The sequence below is a fragment of the Capra hircus genome, chromosome 25 (assembly GCF_001704415.2).
Source record: "Capra hircus breed San Clemente chromosome 25, ASM170441v1, whole genome shotgun sequence".
NCBI classification, from domain to species: Eukaryota; Metazoa; Chordata; class Mammalia; order Artiodactyla; family Bovidae; genus Capra; species Capra hircus.
In genome coordinates, this window is record NC_030832.1 from 19,514,109 (window position 1) to 19,532,937 (window position 18,829).

Genomic DNA, 18,829 nt, shown 5'->3' on the forward strand with positions numbered 1-18,829 from the left:
CACCACCAAACCAGCTCTCCAACAAATTCTAAAGGACATTCTCTAGACAGGAAACACGAAAAGGGTGTATAAACCTGAACCCAAAACAATAAAGTAAATGGTAACAGGATCATACTTATCAATAATTACCTTAAATGTAAATGGGTTGAATGCCCCAACCAAAAGGCAAAGACTGGCCGAATGGATACAAAAACAAGACCTCTCTATATGCTGCTTACAAGAGACCCACCTCAAAACAAGGCACACATACAGACTGAAAGTGAAGGACTGGAAAAAGATATCCCACGCAAATAGAGACCAAAAGAAAGCAGGAGTGGCAATACTCATATCTGATAAAATAGACTTTAAAACAAAGGCTGTGAAAAGAGACAAAGAAGGCCACTACATAATGATCAAAGGATCAATCCAAGAAGAAGATATAACAATTATAAATACATATATGCACCCAATATAGGAGCACCGCAATATGTAAGACAAATGCTAACAAGTATGAAAGGGGAAATTAAAAATTACACAATAATAGTGAGAGACTTTAATACCCCAGTCACACCTATGGACAGATCAACTAAACAGAAAATTAACAAAGAAACGCAAACTTTAAATGATACATTAGACCAGTTAGACCTAATTGATATCTATAGGACATTTCACCCCAAAACAATGAATTTCACCTTTTTTTCAAGTGCTCACAGAACCTTCTCCAGGATAGATCACATCCTGGGCCATAAATCTAAACTTGATAAATTCAAGAAAATCAAAATCATTCCAAGCATCTTTTCTGACAATAATGCATTAAGATTAGATCTCAATTACAGGAAAAAAACTATTAAAAATCCCAACATATGGAGGCTGAACAACACACTTCTGAATAACCAACAAATCACAGAAGAAATCAAAAAAGAAATCAAAATATGCATAGAAACGAATGAAAATGGAAACACAACAACCCAAAACCTGTGGGACACTATAAAAGCAGTGCTAAGAGGAAAGTTCATAGCAATACAGGCATACCTCAAGAAACAAGAAAAAAGTCAAATAAATAATCTAACTCTACACCTAAAGCAACTAGAAAAGGAAGAATTGGAGAACCCCAGAGTTAGTAGAAGGAAAGAAATCTTAAAAATTAGGGCAGAAATAAATGCAAAAGAAACAAAAGAGACCATAGCAAAAATCAACAAAGCCAAAAGCTGGTTCTTTGAAAGGATAAATAAAACTGACAAACCATTAGCCAGACTCATCAAGAAACAAAGGGAGAAAAATCAAATCAATAAAATTAGAAATGAAAATGGAGAGATCAGAACAGACAACACAGAAATACAAAGGATCATAAGAGACTACTATCAGCAGTTGTATGCCAATAAAATGGACAACGTGGAAGAAATGGACAAATTCTTAGAAAAGTACAATTTTCCAAAACTGAACCAGGAAGAAATAGAAAATCTTAACAGACCCATCACAAGCACGGAAATTGAAACTGTAATCAGAAATCTTCCAGGAAACAAAAGCCCAGGTCTAGACGGCTTCACAGCTGAGATCTACCAAAAACTTTGAGAAGAGCTAACACCTATCCTACTCAAACTCTTCCAGAAAATTGCAGAGGAAGGTAAACTTCCAAACTCATTCTATGAGGCCACCATCACCCTAATACCAAAACCTGACAAAGATGCCACAAAAAAAGAAAACTACAGGCCAATATCACTGATGAACATAGATGCAAAAATCCTCAACAAAATTCTAGCAATCAGAATCCAACAACACATTAAAAAGATCATACGCCATGAGCAAGTGGGCTTTATCCAGGGATGCAAGGATTCTTCAATATCCGCAAATCAATCAATGTAATTCACCACATTAACAAGTTGAAAAATAAAAGCCATATGATTATCTCAATAGATGCAGAGAAGGCCTTTGACAAAATTCAACATCCATTTATGATAAAAACTCTCCAGAAAGCAGGAATAGAAAGAACATACCTCAACATAATAAAAGCTATATATGACAAACCCACAGCAAACATTATCCTCAATGGTGAAAAACTGAAAGCATTTCCCCTAAAGTCAGGAACAAGACAAGGGTGCCCACTTTCACCGCTACTATTCAACATAGTTCTGGAAGTTTTGGCCACAGCAATCAGAGCAGAAAAAGAAATAAAAGGAATCCAAATTGGAAAGAAGAAGTAAAACTTTCACTGTTTGCAGATGACATGATCCTCTACATAGAAAACCCTAAAGACTCCACCAGAAAATTACTAGAGCTAATCAATGAATATAGTAAAGTTGCAGGATATAAAATCAACACTCAGAAATCCCTTGCATTCCTATACACTAATAATGAGAAAGTAGAAAAAGAAATTAAGGAAACAATTCCATTCACCATTGCAATGAAAAGAATAAAATACTTAGGAATATATCTACCTAAAGAAACTAAAGACCTATATAAAGAAAACTATAAAACACTGAAGAAAGAAATCAAAGAGGACACTAATAGATGGAGAAATATACCATGTTCATGGATCGGAAGAATCAATATAGTGAAAATGAGTATACTACCCAAAGCAATTTACAAATTCAATGCAATCCTTATCAAGCTACCAGCCATATTTTTCACAGAACTAGAACAAATAATTTCAAGATTTGTATGGAAATACAAAAAACCTCGAATTGCCAAAGCAATCTTGAGAAAGAAGAATGGAACTGGAGGAATCAACTTGCCTGACTTCAGGCTCTACTACAAAGCCACAGTCATCAAGACAGTATGGTACTGGCACAAAGACAGACATATAGATCAATGGAACAAAATAGAAAGCCCAGAGATAAATCCACACACCTATGGACACCTTATCTTTGACAAAGGAGGCAAGAATATACAATGGAGTAAAGACAATCTCTTTAACAAGTGGTGCTGGGAAAACTGGTCAACCACTTGTAAAAGAATGAAACTAGATCACTTTCTAACACCGCACATGAAAATAAACTCAAAATGGATTAAAGATCTAAATGTAAGACCAGAAACTATAAAACTCCTAGAGAAGAACATAGGCAAAACACTCTCTGACATAAATCACAGCAGGATCCTCTATGATCCACCTCCCAGAATACTGGAAATAAAAGCAAAAATGAACAAATGGGATCTAACTAAAATTAAAAGCTTCTGCACAACAAAGGAAAATATAAGCAAGGTGAAAAGACAGCCTTCTGAATGGGAAAAAATAATACCAAATGAAGCAACTGACAAACAACTAATCTCAAAAATATACAAGCAACTTATGCAGCTCAATTCCAGAAAAATAAATGACCCAATCAAAAAATGGGCCAAAGAACTAAATAGACATTTCTCCAAAGAAGACATACGGATGGCTAACAAACACATGAAAAGATGCTCAACATCACTCATTATTAGAGAAATGCAAATCAAAACCACAATGAGGTACCACTTCACACCGGTCAGAATGTCTGTGATCCAAAAATCTGCAAGCAATGAACGCTGGAGAGGGTGTGGAGGAAAGGGAACCCTCCTACACTGTTGGTGGGAATGCAAACTAGTACAGCCACCATGGAGAACAGTGTGGAGATTCCTTAAAAAATTGCAAATAGAACTGCCATATGACCCAGCAATCCCACTTCTGGGCATACACACCAAGGAAACCAGAATTGAAAGAGACACATGTACCCCAATGTTCATCGCAGCACTGTTTATAATAGCCAGGACATGGAAACAACCTAGGTGTCCATCAGCAGATGAATGGATAAGAAAGCTGTGGTACATATACACAATGGAGTATTACTCAGCCATTAAAAAGAATACATTTGAATCAGTTCTGATGAGATGGATGAAACTGGAGCCGATTATACAGAATGAAGTAAGCCAGAAAGAAAAACACCAGTACAGTATACTAACACATATATATGGAATTTAGAAAGATGGCAATGACGACCCTGTATGCAAGACAGCAAAAAAGACACAGATGTGTATAACGGACTTTTGGACTCAGAGGGAGAGGGAGAGGGTGGGATGATTTGGGAGAATGGCATTCTAACATGTATACTATCATGTAAGAATCGAATCGCCAGTCTATGTCCAATGCAGGATACAGCATGCTTGGGGCTGGTGCACAGTGATGACCCAGAGAGATGTTATGGGGAGGGAGGTGGGAGGGGGGCTCATGTTTGAGAATGCATGTACACCCGTGGTGGATTCAAGTCAATGTATGGCAAAACCAATACAGTATTGTAAAGTAAAATAAAGTAAAAATAAAAATTTAATAAAAAAAAAAAGAGTTCAGGAAATCGGTGCTGTGCTTAGTCACTCAGCCGTGTACAACTCTTTGTGACCCTGTGGACTGTAGCTTGCCAGGTCCTTTGTCCATGGCAATTCTCCAGGCAAGAAGACTGGAGTGGGTTCCCATGCCCTCCTCAGGAAATTGGTAGAGAGGCTCATTAATAGAAATTACTCAAATATTTTGCCACATCCTTGAAATTACTCCCTCAGGTCAGCTTTCAAAAAGCCACCCAGTTTAAGCCAAAATGTCTGATGTGTATTCAAATCTGTGATCTTTGTCTTGAAAATATAGGCTACAGATTCCATCCAAGTAATCAAGGAATATGGGGATAAAGATGTAATAGATGAAAGAAAGAGAGTCCAGAAACTGTTACCTAGGTTGATGGCTGCCCCTTTGCTTTGCAACGAACTTACAAAGGTAAAGCCATTCAATGTCCAACCTTGCACTAAGATTTAGCCCACCTTCTCTGCCACGAATTTGTTGGTAGTATTACTAATTCATTGGAGTTCTATGGGATCTATGTACATTCTGGTAAAATAGAGGACTGAAAGGGGAAAGGCTCTTCTGAAACTGTCCATACATAACAGTCTACAGGGTCTGAGGTTATGGTTGTGGTTGACCCATTATCAGTGCTTCAGTACATTATGGTTCTCTTTTAATTTTCTCAGATTTACTACAAGTGTCCAGTTGTAAAGGCTGTGAGAAATATCTCCCTTTTAGTCCCAAAGTATGAGTGCTTTGGATTACTTGGATTAAATGGAGCTGGAAAAACCACTATATTCAAAATGTTGACTGGAGAGGAGATCACAACCTCTGGAGTTGTGTTAATTGATGGCATTAACATCACTGAAAATATCAGAAAGGTATTTCTAGACCTAATCACTGAGTTTGAGCCCTAAGGTAACCAGAGAAATGGGTGGGGGCCATGGAAGAAAGCATCAAGATACATATATATATACATATTCTTTTCTCAAATGTAACAGACTGCAGGGACAGTAATATTCATGATAACATCCCGAGTTTGGGAAAAGGTAAATACTCTTTCTGGCTGAAAAAAATCTGATTACCTGTAAATGGATCCAATGAAAAACAGGAAGAATGGTTATTTCACATAACCTCCTCTTACATAATTGTAGTTTGATATAAAACAATGATTTTTTAAAGGGATTATGAAAGATACTGAGAAAGTAAAATTTGTCAAGGTTTGGGCTCTATTTGAATGTGGGTTATAAGAAAAGAAAGGAACCTAAGATATTGCCCAGGAACCTATCTTGAGCCAATGAATGAGTGAAAGTTCCATTTATCCAGATAGTAAAGACAAGAGATGAGTATATTTGGAGAAGAATATGTTGAATGTTAGATGTTTATGACACATTTAAGTGGGAAAATATCCAATAGACAGTTGGAATCTATAATAGTGAATTGATATGGAGATATAAATCTCTCAGAATTCATCAAAGTACAAGTGAAATTTAAACTGTGGAAGTAAGTGAGAAAATCTATTTGGAGTATGTATAATAATGAGGAGAAAGATATGGGATGAATCCTGAGGATCGACAACATTTCTAAGACATGGAGGGAGAGAGAATAATTGGAGAGAAAGTTGAGGAAGAAGAGTGAGTTAGGAAGAAAATCTGGATAAATATTTTTTAATTGGGATATAGTCGCTTTACAATGTAGTGTTAGTTTCTGCTGTACAACAAAGTGAATCAGCTATATGTGTACATGTATTCCATCCCTCTTAGACCTCTCTCCAATCCATCTCACCCATCTAGGTCATCACAGAACACTGAGCTGAGCTCCCTGTGCAGGGAGCAGGTTCCCAATAGTTATTTATTTAACACATGATAGTGTATATATTTCAATCCTAATTTCCCAGTTCATTCCACTCTCCTCCCCCCACTCTGCGTCCACACAGATGTTATCTACATCTGCATCACTATTCCTGCCCAGCAAATAGGTTCATCTGTACCATTTTCTAGATTCCGCATATATATGAGTTCATATACAATATCTGTTCTCCTCTTTCTGACTTACTTCACTCTGTGTGACAGAGCCTAGGTCCATTCACTTCCCTACAAATTATCCAATTTCAGTCCTTTTTATGACTGAGAATGTTCCATTGTATAAAAGTACCACATGTTCTTTATCCATTCATAGGTCAATGAATATGTAGGCTGCTTCCATGTCCTGGTTACTGTAAATAGTGCTGCAGTGAACACTGAAGTGCATGTGTCTTTTTGAATTACAGTTTTCTCAGGGTATATGCCCAGTAGAGGGATTTCTAGATCATATGGTTCTATTTTTAGTTTTTTTAAGTAATCTCTATACTGTTCTCCATAGTGGGTATAACAGATCACATCCCCATCACAGTACAAGAAGGTCCCTTTTTCTCCACATGCTCTCCAGCATTTACTCTTTGCAGATTTTTTTGATGATGGTCATTCTGACCAGAGTGAGGTGACACCTCATTGAAGTTTTAGTCTGCATTTCTCTAACAGTAATATTGAGCATCCTTTCATGTGCCTCTTGGTCATTTGTATGTCTTCTTCAGAGAATTGTCTATTTAGGTCTTTTGCCCATTTGTTGATTGGGCCTTTTGCTTTGATGCTGTTAAGTATCATGGGCTGTTTGTATATTTTGGAGATTAATCCCAGTTGCTTCATTTGCAAACCTTTTTTTTCCATTCTGAAGGTGGTCTTTTCATCTCATTTATGGTTTTCTTTGTTGTGCAAAACCTTTTGTGCTGTGCTCAGTTGCTTCACTGATGTCTGACTCTTTGTGACCCCATGGACATTATCCCACTAGGTTTCTCTGTCCATGGGATATTCCCAGCAAGAATACTGGAGTGGGTAGCCATGCCTTCATCCAGAGGATCTTCCCAACCCAGAGATCAAACCCACATCTCCTGTGTCTCCTGCATTGCAGGTAGATTCTTTACCACTAAGCCAGCTGGGGAAGCCTGTGTAAGACCTTTTAAATATAATTAAATCCATTTTTTTACTTTTGTTTTTATTTTTCTTACTCTAGGAAGTGGGTCAAAAAATATCTTGCTGTGATTTATGTCAAAGAGTGTTCTTCCTGTTTTCCTCTAAAGTTTTATAGTGTTTGGTCTTACATTTAGGTCTTTAATCCATTTTGAGTTTATTTTTGTGTATGGAGTTAGGGAGTGCTCTGATTTCATTCTTTTACATGTAGCTGTTCAGAGTTCCCAGCACTGGATAAAATTTTATCACAAAATCCACAAGAAGGAAAAATGTCAAGAAGAAAATGAAAAAGAGATATTAGGCAAGATAGGCCTTAACAGTGTCCACTGGACATCACTGAAATGGGAATGCAGTGGAATGACAAATAAACAATGAGGATAGGAGAATAATGAATGTGGACCAAACCTAGAAGAAAAGTAGATGTCAAAAAAAATGGAGGAAAGAATGACATCCAGAACTTAAGGAGTTGATAAGGACAGAATTATAATTGTTAACAACCAGAACATATTTGTGTAAATGGTGGGGGAGCAATTTTTAAAGTGGTTTAAAAAGAAAATTTTAAATATATAGTGATAGGTGTGTGTGTATTAGTTGCTCAGTCATGTCCAACTCTGTGTGACCCCATGGACTTTTGCCTGCCAGGTTCCTCTGTCCATGGAGGCAAGAATACTAGAGTGGGTTGCTATTCCCTTCTCCAGGAGATCTTACAGACCCAGAGATTGAACCTGGGTCTCCTGCACTGCAGGAAGATTCTTTACCGCCTGAGCCACTAGGGAAGCCCTATAGTAATAGGAGCTATCTGAGAAATAAAGTATTCCTCCATATAAATTATAAATCAAAAAAACATACAAAATGGTTTCAAGTAGCAAGTTATTTTCACTCCTACCCACCATTTGCCTCATTCCATCACAAGTCTTACAAGAAGGTAACCATTATTCTTATTCTACAGTTTTTTTATATATACAATCAATTATAAAGATCTATTTTTCCATTTTATTGCACAAAATGTAGTATGCTGCATACAATGTTTTTGACATTGCCAAATTGTTTTCCATATGTGGATATATAAATTTTCACTAAATCAGCAATGTTTGAGAGTAGTTATTATCCTACACTGATCACAACAGAGCATATCATCAGTCTTTTGGGCTTTAGCCAGTCTGATCATGTTACCAAGCAATTGGGCTCATTACCTACTGTGCAGCCTATTACAAGAAAAGACTTTACTGCAAGGGAGCCAAGCAAAGGTGCAATCGCAAAAATGACAGAATGATCTTGGTTCCTTTCCAAGGCAAACAATTCAGCATCACAGTAATTCAAATCTACACCCCAACCACTGATGCCAAAGAAGCTGAAGTTGACCTATTCTTTAAAGACCTACAAAACCTTCTATAACTAATAGCAAAAAAGATGTCCTTTTCATTATAGGGGATTGGAATGTCAAAGTAGGAAGCCAAGAAATACTGGAATAACAGGCAAGTTTGGCCTTGGAGTACAAAATGAAGCAAGGCAAAGGCTAACAGGGTTTGGTCAAGAGAACACACTTGTCATAACAAGCACCCAACAACACAGGAGACTCTACAAATGGACATCACCAGGTGGTCAATGCTAAAATCAGACCTATTATGTTCTTTGCTGCCAAAGATGGAGAACTATCTTTTACTTGTCAGTAAAAACAAAACTGGGAGCTGACTGGCTCAGATCATGAACTCCTTATTGCAAAATTCAGGCTTAAATTGAAGAAAGTAGGGATAACTTCTAGGCCATTCAGGTATGACCTAAATCAATCCCTTGTGATTACACAGTAGAGGTGATTAATAGATTCAAGAGATTAGACCTGATAGAAGGAGTACCTGAAGAACTATAATGGAGGTTCATAGCATTGTATAGGAGGCAGTGATGAAAACCATCCCCCCCAAAAAAGAAATGTAAGAAGGCAAAGTGGTTGTCTGAGGAGACTTTACAGATAGCTGAGGAGCAAAGAGAAGTGAAAGGCAAAGGAGAAAGAGAAAGATATATTCAACTGAATGCTGAGTTCCAGAGAATAGCAAGGAGAGATAAGAAGGCCTTCCTAAATGAACAATGCAAAGAAATAGAGGAAAATCACAGAATGGGAAAGACTACAGATCTCTTCAAGAAAACTGGAGATATCAAGGAAACATCTCATGCAAGGATGGGCACGATAAAGGACAGAAACAGTAATGACCTAACACAAGAGGAAGAGATTAAGAGGAGGTAGCAAGAGTGCACAGAAGAACTATACCAAAAAGATCTTAATGACTGGGATAACCATGATGGTGTGGTCACTCATTTAGAGCCAGACATCCTGCAGTGTGAAGCCAAGTGGGCCTTAAAAAGCATTAATACAAACAAAATTGGTGGAGGTGATGAAATTTCACCTGAGCTATTTAAAATTCTAAAAGATGATGCTGTTAAAGTGCTGCACTCGGTACGTCAACAAATTTGTAAAACTCGGCAGTGGCCACAGGACTGGAAAAATTCAGTTTTCATCTCTATCTCAAAGAAGGGTAATGCCAAAAAAATGTTCAAACTACCATACAACTGTGCTCACTTCGCAAGCTAGTAAGGTTATGCTCAAAATCCTTCAAGCTAAGCTTTAGCAGTACGTGAACCTAGAACTTCCAGATGTACAACCGGGTTTCAAAGAGGCAGAGGAATCAGAGATCAAATCGCCAACATTTGCTGAATCATGGAGAAAGCAAGGGAGTTCCAGAAAAACATCTTCTTCTACTTCATTGACTACACTGAAGCTTTTGACTGTGTGGGTCACAACAAACTTTGGAAAATTCTTCAAGAGATGGGACTACCAGATCACCTTACCTGTCTCTGAGAAACCTGTATGCAGATCAAGAAGCAACAAGTTCTGTTGGACTGTATGCAGTCCAAGAACCGGACATGGAATAATGAACTGGTTCAAAATTGGGAAAGGAGTGCATCAAGGCTGTATATTGTCACCCTGCTTATTTAACCTATATGCAGAGTACATCATGTGAAATGCTGGGCTGGATGAAACACAAGCTGGAGTCAAGACTGCTGGAGAAATATCAACAACCTCAGATATGCAGATAATACCACACTAATAGCAAAAGTGAAGAGGAACCTTTTGGTGAAGGTGAAAAAGGAGAGTGAAAAAGCTGCTAAAGACTCAACATTCAAAAAACTAAGACCACGACAACCAGTCCCATCATTTCGTGGCAAATAGAAGTGGAAACAGTGACAGACTTTATTTTCTTGGGCTCCAAAATCACTGTAGAAAGTGACTGCAGTCATGAATTTAAAAGACACTTGCTCCTTGGAAGGAAATCTATGACAATCCTAGACAGTGTATTAAAAGACAGAGACATCACTTTGCTAACAAAGGTCCATATAGTCAAAGCTATGGTTTTTCCAGTAGTCATGTAAGTATGTGAGAGTTTGGATCACAAAGAAGGCTGAGCACTGAAGAACTGATGCTTTCGAACTGTGGTGGTGGATAAGTCCTTTGGACTACAAGGAAATCAAACCAATCAATCCTAAAGGAAATCAACTCTGAATATTCCTTGGAAAGACTGATGCTTAAGCTCCAATACTTTGGCCACTTGATGCGAAATGCCAGCTCTCACTGCAAAAGACCCTGATGCTTGGAAAGACTGAAGGCAAAAGAAGGAGGTGGCAGAGTCTAGAAAAGGACTCTGATAAGGCCATAGTTCCTGCATCTGAGGCAGTCCATGTCCCTGCACACTTGGCGCTGCCAGGGTCTCTGCAACCCAAGCAGCTGCACCACCTTCATGCTCAGTCATCACAGGCAGAGCTGCCACAGGCTAGAAAAAGCCCTAGTAGCACCATATCTCCAGTGACAATAGCTGCCAGTGCTCCTGCATAGCTGGCATTGCCAGGGTCCCCATGATCCAAGCAACTGCACCACTTCCAAGCGTAATCTTCACTGGGACAGAGCTGCCAGAGGCTAGAAAAAATCCTGCATCTGTGCACATGGGGTCACTTTGATCATATCCAACTCTGAGATCCTGTGGACTGTGGCCTTCCAGGCTTCTCTGTCCAGGGATTCTCCAGGCAGGAATACTGGAGTGGGTTGCCATGCCCTTCTAGAGCATGATATTTCCTGCTGCCCTAACCACTGGCTCCTCTGAGTACCTAGTGATGCCTGGGCCACTGCCACCCAAGCATCTGTGCCACCTCCACACCTGGCCCACACTGTGGCAGACCCAAATCCTCCAGAGCAGCCTCAGGAACAAACCCCAGTGGACAATCCACAGGCAGAGGTGAAGATAAAACCACAAGTGAAACCCAGGGGCAGTGTGGCTAAGGAAGAGGACCCAAAACCTTCCCACCAGCTGTACAAGCTGCAGATTGAATCCACATGATCAACTAGGCTGACTCTGTGTCTATGGAACATATAAAAGGACAATAAGAGTTCTCACAAAAGAAAACACACTAGTTCTGACAGCTGTGAAAATCGGAGACAAGAACAGGTAGGAGCAAGACCAGATTAGAGTCTGAGCTGCCCCCACAGCAGGTCCAGAGACCAGCCCAGTACCAGATGGCATCCTAGAGAGTCAAAGTGCACTGTGACTCCTAGCGAGGGAAAGGATGCTGACAGCAGAAACTCAAGAAAAACAGTTATTAATCTAATATTTTGACTTGTTCTGTGGTTGATTCTGGATACTTTTTTCTTTTTTTCTTTCCTTTTTTCCCCCTGTTGCTGTAGTTGTCAATTTTATTAGTTCTATTAAATCTATTTAAGCTTTTGAAAATTTTTTTAATCACATGTATTTTTTTCTGTTATGTACGTCTGCCTCTGTGTTAGCCTTATAAGATTCTGTGGGGTTTTCTTTTTTTCTTTTTTCTCTTTTCTTTTAAATTTAAATTTTTTAATTTTTTTAATTTCCTATTTTTCCTACATTTATTTCTTTGTTTGCTTTTCCTACTGTTCTTTTCCCACTGCAGTTAACCTTTAATATACATAAATCTTCTTTATTTACCTCTTTTTAACTTTGCATTTCTATTCTTTCTTTTTCTCACTATATTTTCATTGTTTTCATTGCTTTAGTCCCCAGTTGGCATCTTGCTTTAGTTTTGTTTTCCAGTTTGTGCTCTTAACTGATGGATATCATTTTAGATTTCCTTTGTTCACCAGGTCAATCTATTGTCCTTTTTTTTTTTCTTTTGGACTGTTTTGCTTTTGCTTATGGGTATATATGTATGTGTGTATATTCCATTATTTTAGCTATTGTTTGCTTGATTTTGCAATTGTCACTTGTCTAAAGTGTGACTTTTGTTTCTCACCTTTGGGTATTTGTTTTAATCCCATTTAATGCCATAACAAACCACCTGTGGAATCTCCATTCCCAGCCAGAGATCAGGCCCTGAGCCTTTGGAGTGGGAGCACTGACTCCAAGACCCTAAACTACCTAAGAACTCCTAACACTAGAGCATATCAAATAGTAAGAACTCCCACAAAGGCAACCACTTTTATACAAGACCCAGCATAGCCCAACTGCCAGTAGCACCTTGTGCAGGACACCTCATCCAAACAACAAACAAGACAAAAATACAAACCCAATCATCAGCAGGCAGGATTACCACCTCATTCAGTCCTGCCCATAAGAGGAAAAAAAAAAAAAAAACACTCACCTCCTCCCACCACAGCACAAATACAAATCACACCCTACATGAAGTTTACACAAACCACTAGACCAAACTTACAAGGACAGAAACCAAAAGGAAGAAAGAACTCAAACTCGAAACCTGGGAAAATGAGACCTCAAACACGATAAGTTAAAAAAAATATTGAAAAGGCAGAGAAATACTGCACAATGAAGGAACAACCTAGAAGCATACAAGTCCAAGTAAATGAAGAAGAAATAGGCAAACTACCTGAAAAAGAATTCAGAATAATAATAGTCAAGATGATCCAAAACCTCGAAAATACAATGGAGAAAATGCAAGAATCAATTAACAAAGACATAGAAGAAATAAAGAATGAACATACAGAGACAAACAGCACAACTATTAAAATTAATAATACTCAGGAAGGAATCAATACCAGAGAACAATACAGAGGTTACTTAAAAAACTAAAAATAGAGCTACCATGCGATGCAATTTTTAAAGGGATTTTTTTTTTAGTTTTCCCTTTCTGATATTTCATTGTTAGTGCAAATAAATAGAACCAATTTCTGTATGTTAATCTTATATCCTTCTACCTTGCTGAAATTGTCTATCAGTTCTAGTAGTTTTTCTGTGGAGTCTTCAGGGTTTTCTATATATAGTATCCTGTCATCTGCATATCCTTCATGGCAAATAGATGGGGAAACAGTGGAAACAGTGTCAGACTTTATTTTTCTGGGCTCCAAAGTCACTGCAGATGGTGGTTGCAGCCATGAAATTAAAAGATGCTTGCTCCTTGGAAGGAAAGTTATGACCAACCTAGATAGCATATTAAAAAGCAGACACATTACTTTGTCAACAAAGGTCCATCTAGTCAAGGCTATGGTTTTTCCAATGGTCATGTATAGATGTGAGAGTTAGACTGTAAAGAAAGCTGAGCACGGAAGAATTGATGCTTTTGAACTGTGGTGTTGGAGAAGACTCTTGAGAGTTCCTTGGACTGCAAGGAGAACCAACCAGTCCATTCTAAAGGAGATCAGTCCTGGGTGTTCATTGGAGGGACTGATGGTGAAGCTGAAACTCCAATACTTTGGCCACCTGATACGGAGAGCATCAACCTGGTTGGCAGATTTTTCTCTTTCTTCTTTCAAAATTTCTCTTTAATGTTTGACAATTTGATTATAATGTATCTTGGTCTGGATCTCTTTGGTTTATCTTTTTTGCTTTCTTTCACCTTCCTTGATTTAGTTTTCCTTCCTCCAGTTTTGGACATTCTCAGACTTTTTTTTTTTTCTTTCTTTCCTTTTCTTTTTTTGAAATTGTTTATTTCCCAACATCCTTATTCCATTTTCTATGAAAGAGTCTATGGGAGAATAGCTTCAGTGGTAGTTCCTACCCATTCAGTGACCTGAGCATTGGCAGTTGCAGACCGGTCTGTAATGCAGGCTGAGTGCTCCAGTTTTCAGTAGGAAGCTTCTGAGTAAGCATGGAGGGCGCCTTCAGACTAGTCTGCAACCTAGGGCTGAGTAGCAATAAATTTGGAAGCTGAAGCAATCCATTCATCTTGAAATTTCTCCATGCTTACATCCATTTCAGAAGTGGCCTGCTTTTGCTTTTCAGTCTCTTCAAAAATTTTGAAAAGTAGAGATCAGACATGATCTTCATGCCTTCAAGTTTTCATAGGAGCTGATACGTGCATGCACAGAACTTCCTGGGACAGCATCCATAGAGTGAACTCCCTTGTTACATATATGGTAATATCTGCAGAGTGGAAAGGAGAGTCTGTGTTACAAACAGCAATAGTAAGTAGGCTAATATGAGATACCTCTGGAGGAGCTGGTGGTAAGCCCTGGGATTAGCAACCACCAGAAGTCATAGCTCCTTGCAGGCTGCCTGAATCTGGTTAGGGAATGTTCCAGGAGTAAAACAGCAAGGAATAGAAGTGGATGCAGTGGCAGCAACTTTACCACATCTTGCTGACCAGTATTCCTGGAGGATATGACTGTGATATCAGCTGGGTTTTCAAGGCAACAATGGCATGAGCTGCCAGCAGAAACTTCTCCCAGGTTCTCTTCAGATTTATGATGTAGATGTTATCACTTTTTCTTTGTAGATTAATTGTTCCATTTGAAAGTTACTGTTGATGCCACCTAAGTAAGTTCCTGCTCCGAGGAATTTGAAGTCATACACCTCTTTCTTGCTGGGCATCAAGGGCTCCAGACATGATGGAAGTTTTCCTTTAATTTATGACAAGAACCCAGAACAATGCACCCCTCTCTGGGTAGCAAAGAACGGCCAACCATTATTCTTCTGAGTGACCTTTCTGTCCCTTCCTTTCTCTCTTAGCTTTTCAGGCTCCCATAATACAGACATTGGTACACTTGATTGTAACCCATAAGTTCCTAAAACTACCTTCCCTCTTTTCTATTCTTTTTTAAACATTTTGCTCCTCTGGACTGAATGATTTCCCTTTCCTGTCTTTGAATTAACTGGTACTTTTTTCCGCTCAATCTAGTCTGCTGTTTATTTTCTCTATTGAAATATTCAGTTCATTTACAGTATTCTTCACCTCTATAAAGAGGTTTTTGCTTAGTTGTTGTTATTGTTGTTCAGCTGCTAAGTCATGTCTGACTCTTTGAGATGCCGTGGACTGCAGCATGCCAGGCATCTCGTTCTTTACTATCTCCTGGAGTTTGTTCAAACTCATGTCCATTGAGTTGGTGATGCCATCCAACATTCCCATCCTTTGTTTCCTCCTTCTCCTCCTGCCCTCAATTTTTCCCAGCATCAGGGTCTTTTCCAGTGAATCATCTCTTCACATCAGGTGGCCAAAGTATTAGAGGTTCAGCTTCAGCATCAGTCCCGCCAATGAATATTTGGGATTGATTTTTTTAATATATTTTTACAGTAGTTTTACATATTTTTTTCTCTTTGTTGAAATTCTCACTTTCTTCATACATTGCTCTCCTGACCTCTTCAGGCATCTTTATGACCACAATTTTGACTTCTCTGTCACATAAACTATCTATCTCCATCCCATTAGGGTCAGTTTTCTGATGTTTATCTTTTTCTTTTGTTTGTTCTTTTATTTCTCTCTTCATTTTCCTCAAATGTTCATATTGGTTTTTATACTTTAAATAAAACAGCCATCTCTCCTAGTCTTGACAGACTGGCCTCATGTAGGAGATGATCTTTGCCCATCAGCCTGATTAAAGATTCTTAAGTACCTCTCAAATCTTTCTTTTTGTCCAAATTGCCATCTTTGTTCTCAGTGGCCCCCAGGAGATTATGGTATGCCAAGTTCCACTGGTGCCCTGAAGGAGAGGAAATGTGCACGTGCACGAACTCCTAGAAAACTACTAAATTGCCTGCCCTGTCAGCTCCTAGTTGAAACCTAATTGGAAGCCCAAACTTCAGGCAACAGCTGGGAAAGATGTGGCATTGTATATACTGTTTATGCTCCTAAAATTCTGCTAATTTCCTGCACAGTCACCTCCCAGTTGCAGACTAGGTAGAAACATGATTCTCAAGCAGCAGGTTGAAAAATATGCAGTCTAACCCTTTCCAGGAAGAATCTGAAGTATTTTTACCTGCTCCTTCTACACTGAGCCTGGGGAACAAGTGTTCATAACCAGGGCAAGTGCTTACACACTAGTTTAAGAATGACTTCTTTGCTTCATATGGTCCTGGGGACACACAAATGCCAAGCTCCTTTCAGTCTCATGAGTGAGTGAGTGAGTGAGTGAAGTCACTCAGTCGTGTCCGACTCTTTGCGACCCCATGAACTATAGCCCACCAGGCTCCTCCATCCATGGGATTTTCCCGGCAAGAATACTAGAGTGGGTTGCCATTTCCTTCTCCAGGAGATCTTCCCGACCCAGGGATTGAACCCAGGTCTCCCACATTGTAGGCAGACACTTTACCGTCTGAGCCGATTTGGGAGCTGGACTTTCAATTGGAAGCCATAGAAGTTGGGACGTTAGGTGTGTGGTCTAAAATCTTGACTCCTCAGGAAGAAATTGGGATTTGGAATACATCCAAGTTGTAATCCAAGGATGGAGTTTATTTCATTAGTGTGTCTCAGCTTTTCCAACCTATTGTGTTGTGAGTATTTCCTGTCACTCAGAGTATAAGAATCTCTCAACTATGTAGCTGTTTATTCAGTGCATCTGTGAAGAAAGAGAAAGTCAGAATCCTCCTATTTCTTTCTGACATCACTTTCTGTCACCATCTTTCTGACATCACTTCAACATTTTATATTTTTAAAAGTCATTTCCTTTCCTGTGATATCTTTTCATATTCTTTACACATTTTAAATTATTGACTTTTTTCTTCATTTCTTTTATTTCTTCATATGTTATTAATCTCTGTAATAGGAGTTCCAGTATATTTTATGTGCCTCTTGACTTTGCTTACAATGTTTTTGTCCTGCAGAAACTTCTAAGTAGGTAAATATATATCAATCTTCTCTTTTATGGCCACTTGAATATGTCACTGGTATAGTAAAACTCTTTAGCTAAAATCAGGGGAAACATACCTGTAGTCAAACAAATTTAGGCTTATTTACCTTGCTGCAGCAAAGGGAAATGCACGACAGAAGAACTGAAGGGCTCTAAGTAAGAAGGGAAGGGATTGTTACAGGATTTGAGCTTCTGCTGGAGATTAGAAAGAAACAGAGATTAGAAGCTGCAGGAACGAGGGGAAATCTGGTATTTTCAAACAGAGGTAGGAAGATTAAAGCAAAGTAACAGGTGTCATTGTCAAAATAAAAGCACCAGTTACATATGCTAGTCAGAAAGAAAGTTGTTCAATTATTTTTGTGATTGGAGACTATCCTTGTCTCTGTCTTATTTCAGACATAGTCATGGAGCTATAATTCTATCTTGTTCCACAACAGTTAAGGAGTTGCCTTGTCTAATTGTTATATATGATCTATGAGAATTGTTTATGTTGTGCCTAGGATATTGTGTTTCCAACAATGATTTCTTTTTAGATGAATCATGTAAATAAATTAGCCATTTATTTTCATTTTTGAGTGTTTTTAAGAATGAGTATTACATTTCATCAAATGCTTTTTCGGTATCCATGGAGAAGGTCTTACTATTTTCTTCTTACATCTGTTAATAGGATAAATTATATATATATATATATATATATATATATATCTTCTAATATTAATTCATTATTGCATCATAGAATAAACTCTAGTTGCTCAAAAGGCATCAGGTTTCAGGAGGCTGCTGGATTTCTATGTATTTTTTTTTAGGAGTTTGCATTAATATTCAGAAGTGAGATTAAAACTTTTATATCCAGCAAAAATATCCTCTAAAAGTGAAGGCATTTTTATTGGTAATATCCCCCAAATTGGAAACAATCCAAATGTCCCTTCATAGGTGAATGGATAAACAAATTGTGGTATAAGAATGCAATGGAATACTACCCAGCAGTACAATAGACTAACTACGGATGCATGCAACAATATGGATGAAGCTCAAAGCAACTATGCCAAGTGAAAAAAGTTGGATTAAAGATATATATGCTATATGATTCCTTTTTCATGAAATTCTTTTTAAAACTTTAATTCAGTGACAGAAAGTACATCAGTCATTATCTGAAGAGTAGGGGGGTAAGGAGAAGTGGGAGGCAGAGATTACAAAGGGATACACAAAAACTGTTGGGGGTGTTGGATACACTGACTATCTTGACTATGGTGATGGTTTCACAGTTTGTATGTTTATCAAAGTTATCACATTGTTCACTTTAAATATGTGCAATGTATTTTACATCAATTATACACTAACAAAACTGTTAACAGAATATGGTGGTGAGTGGTAACAAAATATAACCTTTTTCAGAGAAAAAAATTTATTATTTCTTATTACCAGCACACTCTTGCTAAAGGAAATACTAAAGCATTTACAGAATAGGAAATGGCA

The 18,829-nt window shown here is 38.2% G+C and overlaps 1 protein-coding gene across 1 annotated transcript in view; it reads left to right on the plus strand.

Moving 5' to 3' along the window:
* The window catches only part of LOC102180820 (ATP-binding cassette sub-family A member 3-like), a 260,388-nt gene that overhangs the window by 191,398 nt on the left and 50,161 nt on the right, over positions 1-18,829 (plus strand). The window contains exons 24-27 of the mRNA XM_018039866.1: positions 47-66; positions 4,127-4,132; positions 4,571-4,696; positions 4,948-5,142. Coding sequence (XP_017895355.1) covers positions 47-66; positions 4,127-4,132; positions 4,571-4,696; positions 4,948-5,142 — 347 coding nt within the window. The remainder of the gene's footprint in view (positions 1-46; positions 67-4,126; positions 4,133-4,570; positions 4,697-4,947; positions 5,143-18,829) is intronic.